Below are 19,067 nucleotides of genomic sequence, written 5' to 3'. Positions count from 1 at the left end.
AACCTGCCTCAATCCTTTTTAATTCCAGTGTGTTCCCTCTGGTATTTCCTATTTATCCTGTGTGTAGTTTACTCTGTATATACTTATTTGCATATTTTCTCCCCCATTAGACTGTAAACTTTTTGAGGACAAGAACTTGTTGCAGCTGTTTTTTAAGAGCTCAAAGCATATGAGCCCTTTGATCTCAGAGGCTAGATGAATGAGGTGGGAGACTCATAGAGTGTGAAAAGAGCTTCAGTTTATTATGCCCTACAGCCTTGTTGATACACATTTTTGCAAGCATGATTAGCACTTGAATAGTAGGCAATCCCTAATCACCATTCAGAGAAGCAGCATATGCATGGTATCTGCCAATGGGAGGACAGCCCATCCAGCAATTCAGCAACCTGCTCACAGTGTCCTGTCAAGGCATCCCTCCTCATGAGCAACTAGCTGTGACCCTTGTGATCACAAATCATTGCTTCTTGTTCAATATGGGTGTTTCTGCAATGTGGCAGAAAACTTATTGTGCATCAAAGGTCAAGGCGGCCTCAGTACTCTCCCTCTTGGCAGGGGGTCCCATAACTCAAGAGGAATTCTTTTGCCTCATTATGTATTCATCTTAGCAAAGTATTTAGCACATAGTTGGTATTTAATAAATTTTTTTGGTTGACTGATCTATTGGGAAATGGATGGTAAATCATTTATGAAATATATATATATATATACTGTTGGAATCTTTACAAATTGTTAAGTCATTAAAGTTGACAGAGACAATAATTATCTAATTTAGCATGGTTCAGTATCCTCTTACAAGGAGATGTTTTGAGCCAGAACCTGAAACAAGGCACTAAGTAGAACTAATTGATACAATGCTTGTGTTCACACCTTTACTTATTGGAGTTCACATGTTTGGGAGATTTCAGGGTTTAGTATGAGATATCTGAATTCACACCTCCCTTGGGCCAGAGAGCATGCTGGGAGATATCCCATAATCCCATTCTCTCATATATAAGAAACAGACAGAGTTTATAAGAGCCAGATAGAGGCTCTCAGAGAGAGTTCAGCTGAAGATTGAGAAGGGAGCATCATTTCAATTGAGGAGAAGCACTCTCTCAGAGGCTCAACCAGATTCATCTTCATCTCACACCATTGTAGTGGCTGGGCTCCTGCACTTCCCCCACTGAGACCAAACTGGTCTGAAAGACTCTCTAGAAAGCTAGCCGAGCTCCAAGTGAAGGAGACAAGAGATCCATTCAATCTTTGTGCTGGCTGGAGGCAGAAGAAAGCAGAGGCAAAGGACAAGCTGCAAAAGCTCTTAGAACCAAAGAGAGAGAGAGGCCTTTAACAAAACTAACCAGGCTTTTTTGGAAGGAGAAAATAAACTTTTGCATTTTTACCAGCTGGCTGCATTTTGGGTGATTATTACTCTTAACTGAAACTAAGGCTGCCTCCAGAAAACTTCCCTGAGAAACCTGCTTCCTCCCAGAGAGAATCATCATATTATTATTTTAAAGAAGAAAAACACCACAATATACAATATATATTACATATATATTATGTATGACTAGTGTCAATGCAGAAGTTGTTCAGTTACAAGCAAAGCTGTCTAGTTTATATTTTTAAATTGCTTCTATCTTTTATTTGGTTAAGAATTTATTTCTTAATCATAGCTGAGAAGTATATGGTTCGCATCTCTTCTATTTTTTCCATATTATAATCTTCAATATTACAGTAATATATTCATTTAGAAAATATGTAGAATATAGTGTAAGTTATTAGTCTGAGTCTAATTTCTGCCAAATTGCTTTTCAGTTTTTCTAGAAGTTTTTATTCAAACAGATTTTTCCTAGGTAATTTATATTTTCTATTTTATCAAATGCTCCTCAATCCTTCCTCTTCAAAGTTTCATCCTAATTCTGCCCAGTCCTTTTATTGTTCCCCTTGAAATGCTTATTCCATAAGCAACAATCTTCCCTTCATCTATTCCTCTCCTACTCTTTCCCCTTGTGACATATCCTCCCTGATCCAATTTTTTTTAGGATTAGCTGTACCTTCACTAATTCTCATCAGCTTACTCCTTGAGGTGGGAGAGTTCTTGTTTCCTATTGCCACTTCCCAACTTCCCCTTCCTCTATCATCCAGTAACCTATCTTCTTTTAAGGTTCATGCTATTCATATCTACCAACCAATCAAAATCCTGTTAGCTATTGTCTATAGATCTCCCCGCCTTAGGTCACTCTCTTTCTCAAGAGTTGACTCTATGAGCTACTTCACCCCATATCAGCCACACATAAAAGATAATCATATTTTTAATCTTGACATCACTCACAAATAAATGTAGCACCCTTCATGTTCAAGATATCTGCTGACTATAATCAAATGGTTTTTCAACTCTTTCTCTGCCTTCCTTTACATAACCCTACTCTTCATCAATCTTCCATAACCTCTAATTCCTTGACCTCAATTTTCTCCTAGGCCATTTCTTTTGTATTAGCCACTCTTCCTCTTCTCTCCATCTGACTTCTTGGGGAACCAGTTCCTATGTCTCTTTTGCCCTTTGAGGAAAATTAATATTTGTTATATCATTTGATAATATTACTCAGTAATTATTTCCCCTATTTTGTTAAAATGCTTCTTAGTTTAGCTCAAAAGATGTCACCTAGCCTGAACGAAAAGTATAAGATATATACTCAGTCCTACTTCTCCCTGCTTAATCTACTTGTTAACCAGTTTAAAAGTGAAACCCTTGCTTCTGTTTACCCTATTTTGATTTGTTTACCCTAGTTTGAGCTAGGCCCTCTCCAGGACATGAGTCTATTGTACTTGCTTCTCCTTTGCAAGGTTAATGGTGACTTGGTCTTCAAGAGGAGGTCAAACAAGTAGAAAACTGATTGAGATTTTTTTTTTTAAGCCAGGATGGCTGGAGGCAAATGGGTCTCATAAAGCAATTAGCTTTCTGTAATTGCCAGAAAGGAATGTGATCAGCCATACTTGAAGGTCAAATCACCTTCCCCCAGCTGTAGACTAATCCTATTATACCTCCCAAAGATGAAGTAATAGGGAGGAACTAAGGTAACTCTCAATCTACTTCATTAAAATGTCTACCAACGGGTTAAATCTGTGCCAGGTGAATCAGAATATTGTCTATACTGTCAGGCCAATCAGAAGACACACACACATAGATACAGCCCTATTCCAGGTCTTTGACTATCAAAAGAAACCACCTACCCAATTTATTGTTCAATGCTAGCCTAAAAAATTGACCATGCTTAGGTCCCTGGCTTCTTATTGAGGTACTTACTCCCAGAACTTAGCACAGTGCCTAGAATATAGTAGGCACTTAATATTGTGTGAGATGGAAAGATGAAGAACTTACAAGATAAGTATTGTATGACTACGTGGCTGGACCGCCCACTTCTCATGAGATTCTACAATAAGCAATTTTCTGCTTTCTACTTTGAGTGATCTCTGAGTAGTCATTTTTGAGTAAAGGTCTTTACATCCCCACCCAGTTGGGGGCTTGTCTGGGATTGGGGTCTATTAAGGAGATGGCTATGCACACTGAACGAGGACAGGCGTGCCCATGGAGTAGTTTTCTCCATGGTCTCTGGCTCTGAGTGTGCAGCCTCCCTCCCCTGTTAAGCAATGACCCGAGGTAGAGGTACTCAGTGGTAAGTAGAATTGAAGACTAGAAGGAAGTAGTCCTGACAGCCAGTGAGCAGTCTGAAAGGCTTACATGTGTAACTCAGAGTAAGCTCTTGGGAGTCTGGGGTCTATTGGCTGGGTCAAGGGAGACCCGAGGAATTAGCTCTCTTAAATTTGTTCTTGGTGGGGATTGCTGTCAACACCACTGATAAAGTTTCCCGAAAAAGCTCTCGGGTGACTGCTGGTGTGAGGGTGACCTCTGCCAATACCTGGTTTGGGGCCAGGTTGAAAAATGGGACAAAAGCAGTCCAAAAATCAACGTCAGGACCTTAGTCAGGGAATTCCAGTCGACACCCCTTTTGGGAGTCAACTTAAAGACTGGGATGAACTTCCCAGGTATAAAGGGAAGGATAGAAAGATGATGATTAAATATTGTTTTGTTTGTAGTATCCAGGATATTGGCAGTGGAATAATTTGGCCAAAATATGGCTCCTCTGATAATTGGACAGGTCAACAACTAAATTTATATATTAATGGGAAAAATCCCTTCAATCCAGAGGAATCAATGTATGCAAGCCTCTGGCTTTCAGGATAACAGACTAGCTGTTTCTAGAGGTTGAAGAAGGGCCAGAGACTAAGGTGATCCCATCTCACCCCTGGGATCTTTGAGGCTGCTTCTTTGGAAGTAAGGTGGGGAGAAGGGCAGCAGTGGAAAGGTGCTGCAGTGGAAAGGTGCTGCAGCTGCTTGGTTCCTTATGCTGAAGAACGCAATCTAATCTTTTAAAGGGACAGGCTGCTCTTACAAGATGTTAATTAAATATTTGTTTCTTTAGATAAATAATGGTTTCCTTGTTTAATGAATATGATCATAAATGCTTTCTATAGTTTGAAAGGGTTATTTCAAAAAGTTTAATTGATGGTTTTAAGGACTTTTTGGATTTTTTCATGTGAAAATGGGAAGTTTTAATTAACTGTATTGCTAATTATTTAAAGGGACTCCAAGAATAAAAGTTTTTGCCTTTGTCCTTTTGAAAATGTTTTTGTTATGGACAATTTATAGTTTGAGATTTTTCTGTCTATTGGGTATTTTAAAAGCAAAATGATTGGTATAATGTTCAACTTATGAAACATCTACTTGGGTATGCAAAAATTGTGTGAACTTTCTGGGATAGATTTCTTACTGTTATCAATATATGGTAAATAGCTGTTTGGCATTTATCTGAAACTTTGGTTAGTGGGATTTGTTATTGGAGATAAAATTTCTTGGGCTTATAGTTAATACTATTTGGGCGTTTTAAACCTCCACCCTCTGACAGTTAGTGGGACAATTAACTGGAATAAAACTAAGTTAAGGCTATTTTATCTTGTACTGCTTATATTATGTTATAGTCATGTCTGCCTTTTTCCTCCTATGACTGATTTCCATGATCAGAACAATGGTCAATAAGAATTGTTAATGCAATTCAATTATATCATACCTTGCTATTTCCAATCTAATTATATATAATCATTATATCCTAAATACTTAGGCAAATGAATATTTAGTCTGGTCATCTGTCTGTTACAGGATATTTGCATTTTTTTAAAGGTTTCTAAATGATAAGAGGACAATTAACAGTGGTCTGTGAAACCTAACTGCTGTTTTTATTGGGACTACAGCCATTTGCCTGCCCTGTGAAGCAAACTCAGCTGCTGGCTCTTCACATTTTGCAGCAGCCTTGTGGACCACGTCTTTCTATCTCAGACAGTTCTAACTTTTGTTAGTTTTGATTTTTTTTTTGTTCTAGATTTTGGTCCAATTACAGATTATTGAAACTCTTCTGGGACATGGATCAGCTCATCTGAAGCTTTGGTAGCTACCAGCATGCCACACCCACCCCCTGCATGGACTGAGAGCCTGTACCTATTCTCAGCCTGAAGCAGCTTAGATTGAGACCATTGCCCCTGCTCCTGATATAATTTGGACTGATATGGGGGAGTGTGAAAGTGGTTGATTAATTATTGTTAAAATTATAACTGTATTACTATGTGTTTAAGATTGGATGGAAATTGGGGATGGAAATTGTTAAAACTGTGTAACTATTGCTGTTATGGATGTATAGGAACTTTATATGTGGGATTGTTACTTGATGCTTTAGCTTTGAAATCTCTTATTCTGTTGGAATTGCTGTGGCAGACTGTTCTCTGATTGCCTGCTTTTAGGAAATCTCCAAGATATAGATACCTGTCTTGGGACTGGCGGTCTCTAAATCTGTAACCCCAGTTTCTTAATTAGTATCTTAGCATTCTCAAAGAACATTGCAGTTTTGAAATCAGGCCTCTAAAGTTAGGGGTTTGCCTGCCTTCATAGTCTAACTGCATATTCTGCTCAGAAATCTGGATCCTTTCTGGATCCTAGTAGCAGCACCTGTTCTTTTAAGCAGGGACAGGTGGAGCTACTCCAGGCCCCACTCTTTCTCTCCTTTGGAATCTCTTGACAGACTTGGGGTGCCCCTCCTAGCATGGGCAGCATGACTGTCTCGAGCCCTGCTACTCCCTATATAAGCAGAGGCTGAGTTAAGGGCACAAATGACTGCAGACACCTAATACAGTGAACTGTTGTTCTTAAACTGGATTCTCTGGCTGAGATGGTGTTCAACTGCAGAAGACCTGAAATGCTGCAACAGGGAGCCTTTGTACTGCTGAAAACTCTGGGGTTGTCAGGGAGAAACTTGCCCTTACCCTAAGTCCTTGCATTTTCTAGTTTTATTTTGATTTATTTGCTTCACATTGGCTTGGTCAAAATTATGGTGCTGAGACCTTCCTGATATCTAGGGTGAGATGATTCAATAATTCAAATATTCAGAAGGAGAATGTGTAATGTTGTGCTTCAGTTTCCCTAGATTGTCATCTTTATCTTTCTTTGTATTTTTATGTCTGCCAAATGCCAATCTGTTCTGTTCTGACAATTGGTGGAAGCAACTTTTATGGTATGGACTTATTACAATCAGTGGTATTATCCTGTTGCCACTACGCCTGCCTTGTATAGTTACTTTAGTAACCAGAATAGTTCAATGGTCTCTGTCAAAGATACTGCATACAGAGGATGCTATTAAAATGATGATTCTTTAGAAAGAAGGTTGGAATGTAGTAGAGAGAGATGATCAGCTTGATAAACAATGTGTAGATATGTTGACTGATTTTGAACAGTCTGTAAGTTCTTCATAGATATATGATAAACATCATTTACAAATTTAGGGGGGATTGAGTGAGATGGAAAGATGAAGAACTTACAAGGTAAGTATTGTATGAATTCCCTCCCCCTTTTTTGTTTCTTTTTGTTATTTCCCTGTGTCCTGCATAAGTATAAAATATGCAGACATATTTACTTAACATTAGTCAGTGACATTTATCAGTATTTGACATTTATCAATATTTAGTCTATTAGCTTGACCACTGTCAGTTCAATTATAAAAAGCCTGAAGGCCTAAGTTTCAATTTCCTAGAAGAAAGCTGATTTTGGGGAAACTGAAACCTTTCATTCTAATTTTTTCGGGAAGCAACATCCAATTAGATGGCCCCACATCTTTCAGTGCTCTCTAACTTGTGATGTAATTTCCTGTAACAAAATCTATAAAAGCTGTGTATATTTACTGATTCTTCAAATCTCCTACTGTGAGTACTTTCACTTCCCTTTTTCGTTCATGGCTGGACCATCCACTTCTCATGAGATTCTACAATAAACAATTTTCTGTTTTCTACTTTGAGTGATCTCTGAGTAGTCATTTTTGGGTAAGGGTCTTTATGTCCCACACAATAGTGAGTTCTGCTGCTTCCGATTCTCCTTTTTACAATTTGTCCATTGATTTGCCTCTGAATTTTCTAATTAATATCCCTATAATTTCTGCTTTCTAATAGTTTTAGTTCTGGAAGTGCTATTTCTGCTTTGTTTTTCCTTCTTTTCATCATTTTCCTTGATATTTTAGAACTTTTTGGTTTTTTTCAATGAATTCTTATTTTATTAAGTTCTCTTGACAATTTGATTGATATAACATTAACAATGTTAGTTAACAGTTAGTTAAGTACTGTTATAATTTTTATTATATTGGCATTTGTAGATATGGATACTGAATACTCCTCCAGTCATTTAAATTATTCTTAAAGAGTACTTTGTAATTGAAGTATGTAACTCTTTTATACACTTAAGTAGCTCAGTCTCCAGACACTTTATGAAATTTGTAATTTAGTATGAGATATCTATTTTTAATTCATGGATTTTGTGATTTTTATTTAGAAGTGCAGTTGAGTTTTGAGGGTTTGCTTTGTAGCCTGCAATTTTCCTAAAGATATTGTCTTGATTAGTCCTTGTTGATTTCCCTAGGACTTTCCAAGTAGATCATCATATCATCTGCAAATAGGGTAATTTCGTTTACCTTAATGTCTTTAATTTCTTTCTCTCATCTCAATTGCTAGAATTTCTAGAATTCTATCAAATAATAGTGAGGAGAGTGGGCATGCTTGCTTTAGTCTTGTATTTATTGGAAAAGGTTTTCATGGATTATCATTGCATATGATACTTGCTTTTGGTTTTAAAAAAGTCCTATGTTTTTATTCTTTTTAAGATGACATACTTTGCTAAAGACTTTTTCTGCAACTATTGAAATAGTTATGTGATTTTGGAAGCTTAAATTTTCAATATGATATTGACCATTTTCCTAATGTTGAACCATTTTTGATTTCCTTATTCAGCTTGTAAATCCAACTTATTTATGTGAATGAATTCTTTGATAAATTGCTGGGGTTTGTTTGGCAGGATTTTATTTAAAATTTTTGTATTGGGCTATAGTTTTCCTTTTGTGTTTTTATCATTACCTGGTTTAGGTGTTAGGACTATATTTTGTTTCAGAAAGGATGCTGGTGATGTGCTTTCTCAATTTTTAAGAATAATTTGTGAAGTATGGGTACTAATTGTTCTTTAAAAGTGTGATAAAATCTGTTAGGATCAGGAGTTTCTTTGGCATTTCCTTTATATCTAATTCAGTTTCCCTTTCTGAGATTTGCTTAAGATATCTATGTAATTATTTTACATTTTGGAAGTATTCCTCTATTTCTTTTGTGTTCTAGGTTTTGTTAGCATATAACTGTGGAAAACATTCTGGTTATCCTTTATATTTCTCCTGGGTTTTGATTTTACTTTGATCATTGCTATTGATTTTGCTTTTTTGACCCCCCCCCTTTTTTAAAAAATTTTTTTAAATTATTTAAAAATAATTTTTTAAAAAATTAGTCAAAGTTTTGTCATTTTTCAGTTTTTAGTTTTACTGATCATTTCTAATTTTTTTTTTTTTGGTTTTCAGTTTATTTTTGTTCTAATTTTTATTATCTTCTCTTTTGTGCTTATTTTAGATTTGTGTATTTGCTGGTTTTCTAAATTTTAAAAATATATATTCAGTCCATTAATCTCTTCTATCTAATAAATGCTTATTTATGGGGACATTATTTTTCCCTAAGGACTGCTTTAGCTATACTTCAGAAATTTTAGCATATTGTTTCATCATAATTTTCTTTCATATAATTATTTTTAAGATTTGTTCTTTAATCAAATTATTGATGATTTCATTATTAAAATTTCCATTTGAATTTGTATTTTTTGTTTGTAGTCTCTTAACCAATAACTACTGTTTTTATATTATAGTCTTTAAAGGATATATGAGCTATTTCTACCCCTCTTCTTTTTAACCTTTTGTTTGTTATTTCTGTGGCCTAATACATGGTCAATTTTCCATATGGTGCTAAGTAGTATATGCTTTTGCAGAATCATTTATAAGACATCATATGTCTTTTAGCTCTGTTTTCTCTAGCAATTTGTGTTATCTTTGTTAGACTAATTCAAAACACAGGGGGACATTGAAGTCTGTCACAACTGTGTTATTTGTATTTCCTTTATTACTGACATTGTTTTGTTTTCTATATTTCCTTTCAACATAATGTGGTTTTCTTATTTATCCCTTTTCAATTTTTGAATAGTTGTTTTACTTTGACTAATAGTATGATTACATTGGATTCTCTTTGCACAATTTTTCCCATCTTCTCAGTTTTACTTTGTGTATATCTTTGTTTTTTAAAATGTATTCTAAGCAACAGATTTTAGAGTTTTCTTTGTTTTGTCATATAACTTGGCTTTTTCATTTTATTGTTTAATATATTCATATTTAAATTTGTGAAGGAAAGGGAATAAGCATTTGTAATGCTTATTGGAATATACCCTGTATAAGAGCTTTTTACAAATATTATTTCTTTGATTCTCAGAGCAATCATGTAAATGCTTTTATTATCCCTATTTTGTGTTTGAGAAAATGGAAACAGAAATTACATAAGTTGTCCAAAATCACATGGCTAAGGAGTGTCTGAGCTAAAATTTGAACTGGTTTCTTATTCCAAGCCCATTATCTATGTATCTCTATTTCTCTCATGATATCTCAGATTTATAGTTAAATCTAGTGTTAGGAAAGTTAGGCTTATAATTTTCTCCATTTGACTCTAATATTTTTTTTCAGGTTATGATTTCCCCCTTTCTGCTATAATAATCTTTTACTTACTTTTAACTTCATTCACAGAAAAATACCAATTCCTGCAGTTGACAGAGAAGACACTCACCCATTGTATGACTGCCTCCTGACTTTGTGCTATTACAGTTCATGGCTGCTGCATTTGTTCATCTCTTTTGTATTTCTGTTGTCTGGGTATTCAAGGGGCAAATCATCTTTCAGGTCTATTTTTTATTCTAAGAATATTTCAAATATTATTGAAAAGCTTTCTTAATTATTTTAAAGCTCAGGTTTGTAGGTCTGCATCCTCAATAATTGTTTTTTTGGAACCCATTATTCCATTTCTTCCTTGTGTTATTCTAAGTTCTTTTACTTTTTATTTGAAGGCATTTCTCTGGATCACTGGTAGATTTTATTTCTGATTTGAATTGTTAAATTTAACATCTATATTTGCTTAAGTTTGTGGCCTTTTTTTGGAAATCATCTATGAATTTTTTCATTTGACACCTCTTTTGAGTTCAGAATTTTTTTTTTTTTGCCATTTCCTTCTTTAGCTCATTTTTACAAATGAGGAGACTGAGGAAAACAGGGTTAAGGGACTTGCTAAGACATTTACAACTAGTGTTTGAAGTCACATTTGAACTCAGACCTTTTTGACTCCAGACTTGGCATTTTATCCACTGTGTCATCTAGTTGTCTTATGTATAGTTATATACATATAATGTATATGCTTATATGCTTATACAATACACAAAAGTATAATTCTATATTATTATACTCATATTTCACAGGACATATTTATATGGGTGTGGGTATGTATATGTGTATAAGAGTCCCAATGTGGGTAGTAATTCCTTCAGAAGGAAAACAAATGAGTTTGCTAGAAAAATAATTCTCCCAACATTCTTTTTTTTTTAATTTTTATTATACCTTTTTATTTACAAGTTATATGCATGAGTAATTTTACAGCATTGACAATTGCCAAACCTATCTCCCAACATTTTAGTGAATTATGTTACCCCATATTCTTTGATTAGTTATCATTTGGGGAATGACTTATATCCTTATATATTTTGCTAAGAATTCTATATATTTGAGAAATAGGCCTTTATTAGAGAAATTTTGCATGAAAATCATTTCACATTTATGATTGTCTATTTTTCTTCATCCTGTTTTCTCCCATGTATCAATCTTTTTTCACCCGATCCATCCTCAAAAGTATTTTGCTTCTAACTATATCTTCCTCAATCTACCTTTCTTTCTATTAGTCCACCCCACTCTCTCCTCCATCTATCTCCTCCTTCTGTCAATCATTTTCTCTCTCTTCCTGTAAGGTAACATAGATTTCTATGTGCAGCTGAGCATGCATGTTTCTCTCTTTGAGCCAATAAGATTTAAGTGATCCTTCCATGTCTCCTATTTTCTCCTTCACTGTAAAAACTCTTTTATGTGAGCTAATTTGCCCTATTCCATCTTTCCCTTTCTTCTCCCCATACATTCCTCTTTCTCTTCCCTTAATTTTATTTTTTTGCATATCATTCCATCATATCCATGTCTTCTATGTATATTTTTTCCAATTGGCTTAATCATGAGTATTTTTAGGAATTATAAATGCAATAGAAATGTAAATTGTTTACAATTTAGAAAGGTAAACAGTTTAACCTTATGGATCCTTTCTGATTTCTCTTTCCTAATGACCTTTTTATGATTTTCTTGAGTCTTGAATTTTAAATTCCTTTTGGAGCTCCTCCAGGAAAGTTTTTTGGGTCTGAGACTAAGTCATATTTTCCTTTGAGTCTTGGGATGTAGCAATTTTGACTCTGTTGTTTTCTTCTGAGTTTGTTTTGAACTTCCTTGTCATGCTATAATTTTCTAAGGTCAGATTTTTTGTTTTTTGTTTTTTCATTTTCCAGCTTATTTGTTGACTTTTAACTTTATGTGAAAATGTTAAAGTGGGTTCTACGCCTAAGATGGAAGGGGCATTGTCTGCCTTTTCATCGCCATATTTGTCTCTACAATCTGATAAGAGCTATTTTATATAATATATATACATGATTACTCCATAAAAATCTGTACCAGCCAAAGACAATTTATTCTCAGTTATTGAAATTTAAGGAGATATTTTCAGTCCTTTTAAACCAGATGCCAATGGGCATTTCTACAATGTTAGGACAAAGATACAATCAAAATCGAAAAACAGTCTTGCCTCCTTATAAACCCATCAAGTCGATCAGATTCCCCAAGCAACTATTTACAAACAAACAGGTTCTCAGAATATAAAAATAATAGGAAAAAAGCAGAAGGAAATCTATTAGGAAAACTAATGTAACAAATCTGTCTGCCTATAATATCTATGGGAAAATATGTTCCAAATTCCAAATAACCTTTTTTTCTTTCTGTTCCTCCCTTCTTTTTTCCCATTTTCCCCCTCGTCCCTTCCATTGCCTTCTCTCTCTCTGATCCCACATCAACAAGCATTTATGAAGTGTCCACCATTTAGTAGGCACTGTGCTAAGTGCTGAGTATGCAAAAGGAAAAATACAAAACCATTACTCCTTTCAAGGAGCTCACAAATCTATAGAAAAGATGATATGCAAACAACTTGGACAAGTAAGATATATTCAGCATAAATTGGAGATAATCTTGGAAGTCATACATTAAGATTAAAAAGGATCAGGAAAAAATTCTTGTAGATTGACTGAGACATGAAAGAAACCAGAGAAGCAAGGAGATAAGAGACCAAGAGCATAGGGAACTGCCATTTAGAATTCATGGATGAATTGTCAGTTTAAGGAACAGATAGCCAGTATTTTGAAGTTTGAATTGTAGAATACATGGGGGAAGTAAGTTATTAGACGACTGAAAAGATAGAAAATGGTTGGCCTATAAAAGGCTTTAGAAGAAAAAAGAATTTTATATTTGTTCCTGAAAGTCTTAGGGAGCCACTGGAGTTTACTGAAGGTTTTGTGGTATTTGTAATATAGTTATATTTGCATATTAAAAAGATCAGTTTGACAGCTGAGTGGAGTTTGGATTGGAGTAGGTAGTTTTGAGGCAGGAAGACTAGCCAGGTGGCTATTGCAATAGTCCATGTGTGAGAACATCAGGGTAGTTTGTGAGAAGAAAAGAGGGCATATAATAAGATGTTATAAAGGCAGAATTTCTAGGACTTAGCATCTAATTGGATAACACTTAGTCTGGGTGATTTGGGAGGATGGTGGTACCATTAAGAAGAGAGAAAATTTTTGCAGGAAAGAAAGTTCAGTTTTGGACATATTGAATTTAAGATGTCCAAGAGACATGTCTTAAGAGCCAGTTTGAGATATCCAGTAAGTAACTGGCAATCAAGAGTGAGTTTGGGGCTATACAAATAGATCTTGGAATCATCTCCATATGAAAAAGATAACTGAAATAATAAAAGCTGGTAAGATTGCCAAGTTGAATAGTACAGAGGGAAAAGAAAAGAGCTAAAACAGAGTCATAGGGGGAAACTTATGGAATGAAACATAGGGGAAAATTCAGCAAAAGTAACTCAGAAGGAACAGTCACACAGGTAATAGAACCAGGAGGAAAGTAGTGTGACAAAAAATCTAAAGAGGAGACAATATCAAGGAGAGGATGACTGACAGTGTAAAAGGCTGCAGAGAAGTCAAGAAGGCTGAGGATTAAGAAAAGATCATTAGATTTGGTTTAATTGAGAGATCATTGGGTAAGGTAGATTTAGGTGAATAATGCATATTCTCGAGAGTAAGAAGAAATGCAATGGAGGCACTGATTGGAAGTGGTCTTCTCAAGGAGGTTGGTCATAAAAGGGAAGAGAGATATTAAGCAATATGGATAGAAGGACCTAGTGAGGGTTTTTTGAGCAGGAAGGGAGATGTGAAAATACTTCTACATAGTAGAAAAGCAGACAGTAAACAGGTTATTATTGAAGATAAAGTGAGAGAGTGAAAATGATAAGGACAATCTGCTGGAGAAAATAGGATGTAGAAAAACAGAGATAGAAATATAAAGGTTCTACACATTCCTAGGAAGAGGAAAAAACTATCATGTCCCAGAACAATGGAAAGAGTAATAGAGATCCAACAGTGGTTGAAGATAGGGTCATTTTGGTGGTCTGGAGAGGAGATGACTACCCAACAGGATAATACATTTGTAGGGACATTAAGTAGCAGAAATTACTACTACAGTAATAGTTTTTTTTTTTCACTCATTTGCTATTGATATCATTAATAATAAATGAAAGAAAAGATAGCGTTCTGTAGCAAAAGTTTAATTCCCCAAATGATAAGAAAAGACTATTTTTCAATCTTTTTCATTCACAGAGCATCTCTAACAGGTTCAAAAATTCAGTTTTGAGCACTATGTATATCTCACCAGACTTTAATGTAATCTGAATGGAGTGATACAGGTATTTAAATTTTGGTGAGGATTCAATATTTGACTATATATGTGAGTAGACCAGAATGAGAATATGACCTATGACTCCACAGAAAAATGTAAACTACTTTAAGTAAATGTACACAGCAAAAGAAGCTTCAACTATCCCAAGAAAAAACTTGCATGTGCTCTGGGCCATTCTGGCACCATGACTTCTTCATTCTATTTCTATATAAGGGGTTTGGTGCAGGGATCCATGATGTCACATTTTCTTGCTACTACCCAGGATGACTTATAACTTATAAGTAATTTCCTCTCCCCTCACTATTAACCCAATTAAAACCAATTAATAATCTAGCTGGTATGAGTCCCTCTATTCTTTGGCATCTCAGTATTCTCTCAGAGGCTATGTAACCCTACAATTAGTATAATTAGGGTAGGAGAGGCTGCCCTTTTACAGGCTCTTCAGCTAAAATGGCAGGGAAAATAGCAATGAAAAGTATGCAACAAGGCCATTTGTTAAATGGATTGACTTCACTAATAAATTCAATAGATAAAGTAATGGGACTAAGAAGTTCACTTTAATTCCAACACTTTCTGCTATCACTCAGTGAGGCTTAAGGGGAAAGCATAATAATACTGTTCCATTAACATTGTTAAAATATGAAAAAAATGTAGAGTACAATGCACAAAAATATGAAAGCATTAAATATGACTTTGTTATCAGCTGTATCACATAACTGTATCAACAAACCACTTTATTCCCAAGCTCCTAAAAAAAGGAAAAAAAAGGCAGCTGGTATGTGTGTATTATATGTGTGGTGGCACATAATAGGTGCTAACTACATATTAGATATTATTATTGTTATTATTAGTGTTACAAAACAAATATGAAAGCATTAACTATACTACAATGATCAGATATTTAGTCTATTTTTATTAAATTTAATTTTAGTCACTGGAACCTTTCCCAGTAAGATCTGGAGTGAAGCAAGGTTGCCCACTATCACCATTATTATTTAATATCGTATTAGAAACACTAGCCTCGGCAATAAGAGTCGAGAAAGATATTAAAGGAATTAGAATAGGCAATGAGGAAACCAAACTATCACTCTTTGCAGATGATATGATGGTATACCTAGAGAACCCCAGAGATTCTACTAAAAAGCTATTAGAAATAATTCATAATTTTAGCAAAGTAGCTGGCTACAAAATAAATCCCCATAAATCCTCAGCATTTTTATACATCACCAACAAAACCCAACAGCAAGAGATACAAAGAGAAATTCCATTCAGAATAACTGTTGATACCATAAAATATTTGGGAATCTATCTACCAAAGGAAAGTCAGGAATTATATGAGCAAAATTATAAAAAAGTCTTCACACAAATAAAGTCAGACTTAAATAATTGGAAAAATATTAAGTGCTCTTGGATCGGCCGAGCGAACACAATAAAGATGACAATACTCCCTAAACTAATCTATTTATTTAGTGCTATACCAATCAGACTTCCAAGAAAATATTTTAATGATCTAGAAAAAATAACAATAAAATTCATATGGAACAATAAAAAGTCGAGAATCTCAAGGGAATTAATGAAAAAAAAAAATCAAATGAAGGTGGCCTAGCTGTACCTGATCTAAAATTATATTATAAAGCAGCAGTCACCAAAACCATTTGGTATTGGCTAAGAAATAGATTAGTGGATCAGTGGAAAAGGTTAGGTTCACAAGACAGAATAGTCAACTATAGCAATCTAGTGTTTGACAAACCCAAAGCCCCTAACTTCTGGGATAAGAATTCATTATTTGATAAAAACTGCTGGGATAATTGGAAATTAGTATGGCAGAAATTAGGCATGGACCCACACTTAACACCATATACCAAGATAAGATCAAAATGGGTCCATGACCTAGGCATAAAGAACGAGATTATAAATAAATTAGAGGAACATAGGATAGTTTATCTCTCAGACTTGTGGAGGAGAAAGAAATTTGTGACCAAAGATGAACTAGAGACCATTACTGATCACAAAATAGAAAATTTTGATTACATCAAATTAAAAAGCCTTTGTACAAATAAAACTAATGCAAACAAGATTAGAAGGGAAGCAACAAACTGGGAAAACATCTTCACAGTTAAAGGTTCTGATAAAGGCCTCATTTCTAAAATATATAGAGAACTGACCCAAATTTATAAGAAATCAAGCCATTCTCCAATTGATAAATGGTCAAAGGATATGAACAGACAATTTTCAGAGGATGAAATTGAAACTATTAACACTCATATGAAAGAGTATTCCAAATCATTATTGATCAGAGAAATGCAAATTAAGATAACTCTGAGATACCACTACACACCTGTCAGATTGGCTAAGATGACAGGAAAAAATAATGATGAATGTTGGAGGGAATGCGGGAAAACTGGGACACTAATGCATTGTTGGTGGAGTTGTGAACGAATCCAACCATTCTGGAGAGCAATCTGGAATTATGGCCAAAAAGTTATCAAACTGTGCATACCCTTTGATCCAGCAGTGTTTCTATTGGGCTTATATCCCAAAGAAATACTAAAGAAGGGAAAGGGACCTGTATGTGCCAAAATGTTTGTAGCAGCCCTGTTTGTAGTGGCTAGAAACTGGAAAATGAATGGATGCCCATCAATTGGAGAATGGCTGGGTAAATTGTGGTATATCAATGTTATGGAATATTATTGTTCTGTAAGAAATGACCAGCAGGATGAATACAGAGAGGACTGGCGAGACTTACATGAACTGATGCTAAGTGAAATGAGCAGAACCAGGAGATCATTATACACTTCGACAACGATGTTGTATGAGGACATATTTTGATGGAAGTGGATTTCTTTGACAAAGAGACCTAACTGAGTTTCAATTGATAAATGACAGACAGAAGCAGCTACACCCAAAGAAAGAACACTGGGAAACGAATGTGAACTATCTGCATTTTTGTTTTTCTTCCCGGGTTATTTATACCTTCTGAATCCAATTCTCCCTGTGCAACAAGAGAACTGTTCAGTTCTGCAAACATATATTGTATCTAGAATATACTACAACATATCTAACATATATAAAACTGCTTGCCATCTAGGGGAGAGGGTGGAGGGAGGGAGGGGAAAAATTGGAACAGAAACGAGTGCAAGGGATAATGTTGTAAAAAAAATTACCCTGGCATGGATTCTGTCAATATAAAGTAATTATTAAATAAAAATAAAAAAAATAAATTTAATTTTAGTCTAATCTTACCTTTTTGTTGGGCAACATTACAAACATTTTTCTTTTTCTTCTCTTCTTTTTTTACTTTTGTCTCAAACAGATCGACACAACTGCCATTAACAGCTGTTGCAGAATATTCAGAGACAAAATCTTCTGAATAATCATAGTGAGAACTAAAGTTTCCACTTGAACCTTGGGTTCTGCTATAATCAACGCTTCCAGTGCTGTTGTTACTGTTCCTGGAAAAATCACCAGTGCCTAGATTTCTTTTGCATTCTGTAGGCTTGTCTTCTAATACTGTATGATGGAAATGGTCATCTACACTTGTTGTATCAATCAATGACATAGTAAGCAACCTAGTAGAGGTAAAGATATATGGTCATTTTTAGACATAAAAGTAAATTCATGCTTTTTTATATTATCATATTTATATTATATGATATCATAATATTATATATTAAAAACAATTATTTCTCCTATAATCATTAGATAATTTGGAGGAAAAGGGGAAACATGCAACAAAACATTTTATCATCTCTTTTTATGAAAGAAAAAGGTTAAAATTTGTTTTTTGTTGTTCTATCACCATTCATAAAATGTAATGGTCTTAGCAGCTTTCATGTGAATACTATTCAATTTTCAAGGTTAATTATATGAATAAAGTAGATCTCTTATTTGGTTTATAGAAATGATTAAATGAAAATGTTTACTGAGCTTAAATCCCTGGTAACAATATAAAATTCTGACATACTATTGGAGTTGTAAAAATATATTTACATACTGATTCTGATGTCAGGGTAAAACAACTTACTTAAGTTTTAAGAACTACTAATTAGTTATTCTTATTGTAGAAAACGCCAGTGACTGATACTTAGCTATGTCATGAAGCTATGTTATAAGAGTGGAGTACGTTGGATTTGTAATCACTGAACATGAGATTGAATACTAGCTCTTTACCTTACTACTTGTTTGATTTTGGGAAAGTCACTATTGTTTCTAGGGCTCAGTTTTCTTATCTTCAAAATGATGGTATTGGATAAGATGACCTTTAAATTCTCTATTTCTAAATCCACCTTGAAAATGTTTAATAACTATGGCTTTCCAAAATAAAATTTACATACAATATCCTTTCTATCTTTATTATTAACATTTTCTTAAATATAGATAATTGACAAAACAACAAATCAGGCCTGATTATAGATTTTCCCAATTTCCAAGCTATGATTTCCAAGGTTTCAGGTCACATTGAATCTTTTTGATTCATACACTAGAATCTTACTATAACCAATCTGCAAT

General features: G+C 34.4%; 2 protein-coding genes across 5 annotated transcripts in view; one reads left to right on the top strand and one right to left on the bottom strand.

Moving 5' to 3' along the window:
- GET1 (guided entry of tail-anchored proteins factor 1) overlaps positions 1-7,368 on the top strand; it is a 79,627-nt gene extending 72,259 nt beyond the window's left edge. Inside the window, exon 5 of the mRNA XM_051984776.1 lies at positions 5,415-7,368. Coding sequence (XP_051840736.1) covers positions 5,415-5,440 — 26 coding nt within the window. The 3' untranslated portion in view covers positions 5,441-7,368. The remainder of the gene's footprint in view (positions 1-5,414) is intronic.
- Positions 1-19,067, bottom strand: part of LCA5L (lebercilin LCA5 like) — a 75,236-nt gene that overhangs the window by 39,273 nt on the left and 16,896 nt on the right. For all 4 annotated transcript variants that reach the window (XM_051984769.1, XM_051984773.1, XM_051984770.1 and 1 more), the window contains exon 3: positions 17,802-18,127. In XM_051984769.1, coding sequence (XP_051840729.1) covers positions 17,802-18,117 — 316 coding nt within the window. In that variant the 5' untranslated portion in view covers positions 18,118-18,127. The remainder of the gene's footprint in view (positions 1-17,801; positions 18,128-19,067) is intronic.

The sequence above is a fragment of the Antechinus flavipes genome, chromosome 3 (genome assembly GCF_016432865.1).
Source record: "Antechinus flavipes isolate AdamAnt ecotype Samford, QLD, Australia chromosome 3, AdamAnt_v2, whole genome shotgun sequence".
Lineage (NCBI taxonomy): Eukaryota > Metazoa > Chordata > Mammalia > Dasyuromorphia > Dasyuridae > Antechinus > Antechinus flavipes.
Note: the sequence above shows the minus strand (reverse complement) of the source record. Positions and strands in the feature narration are given on the sequence as shown.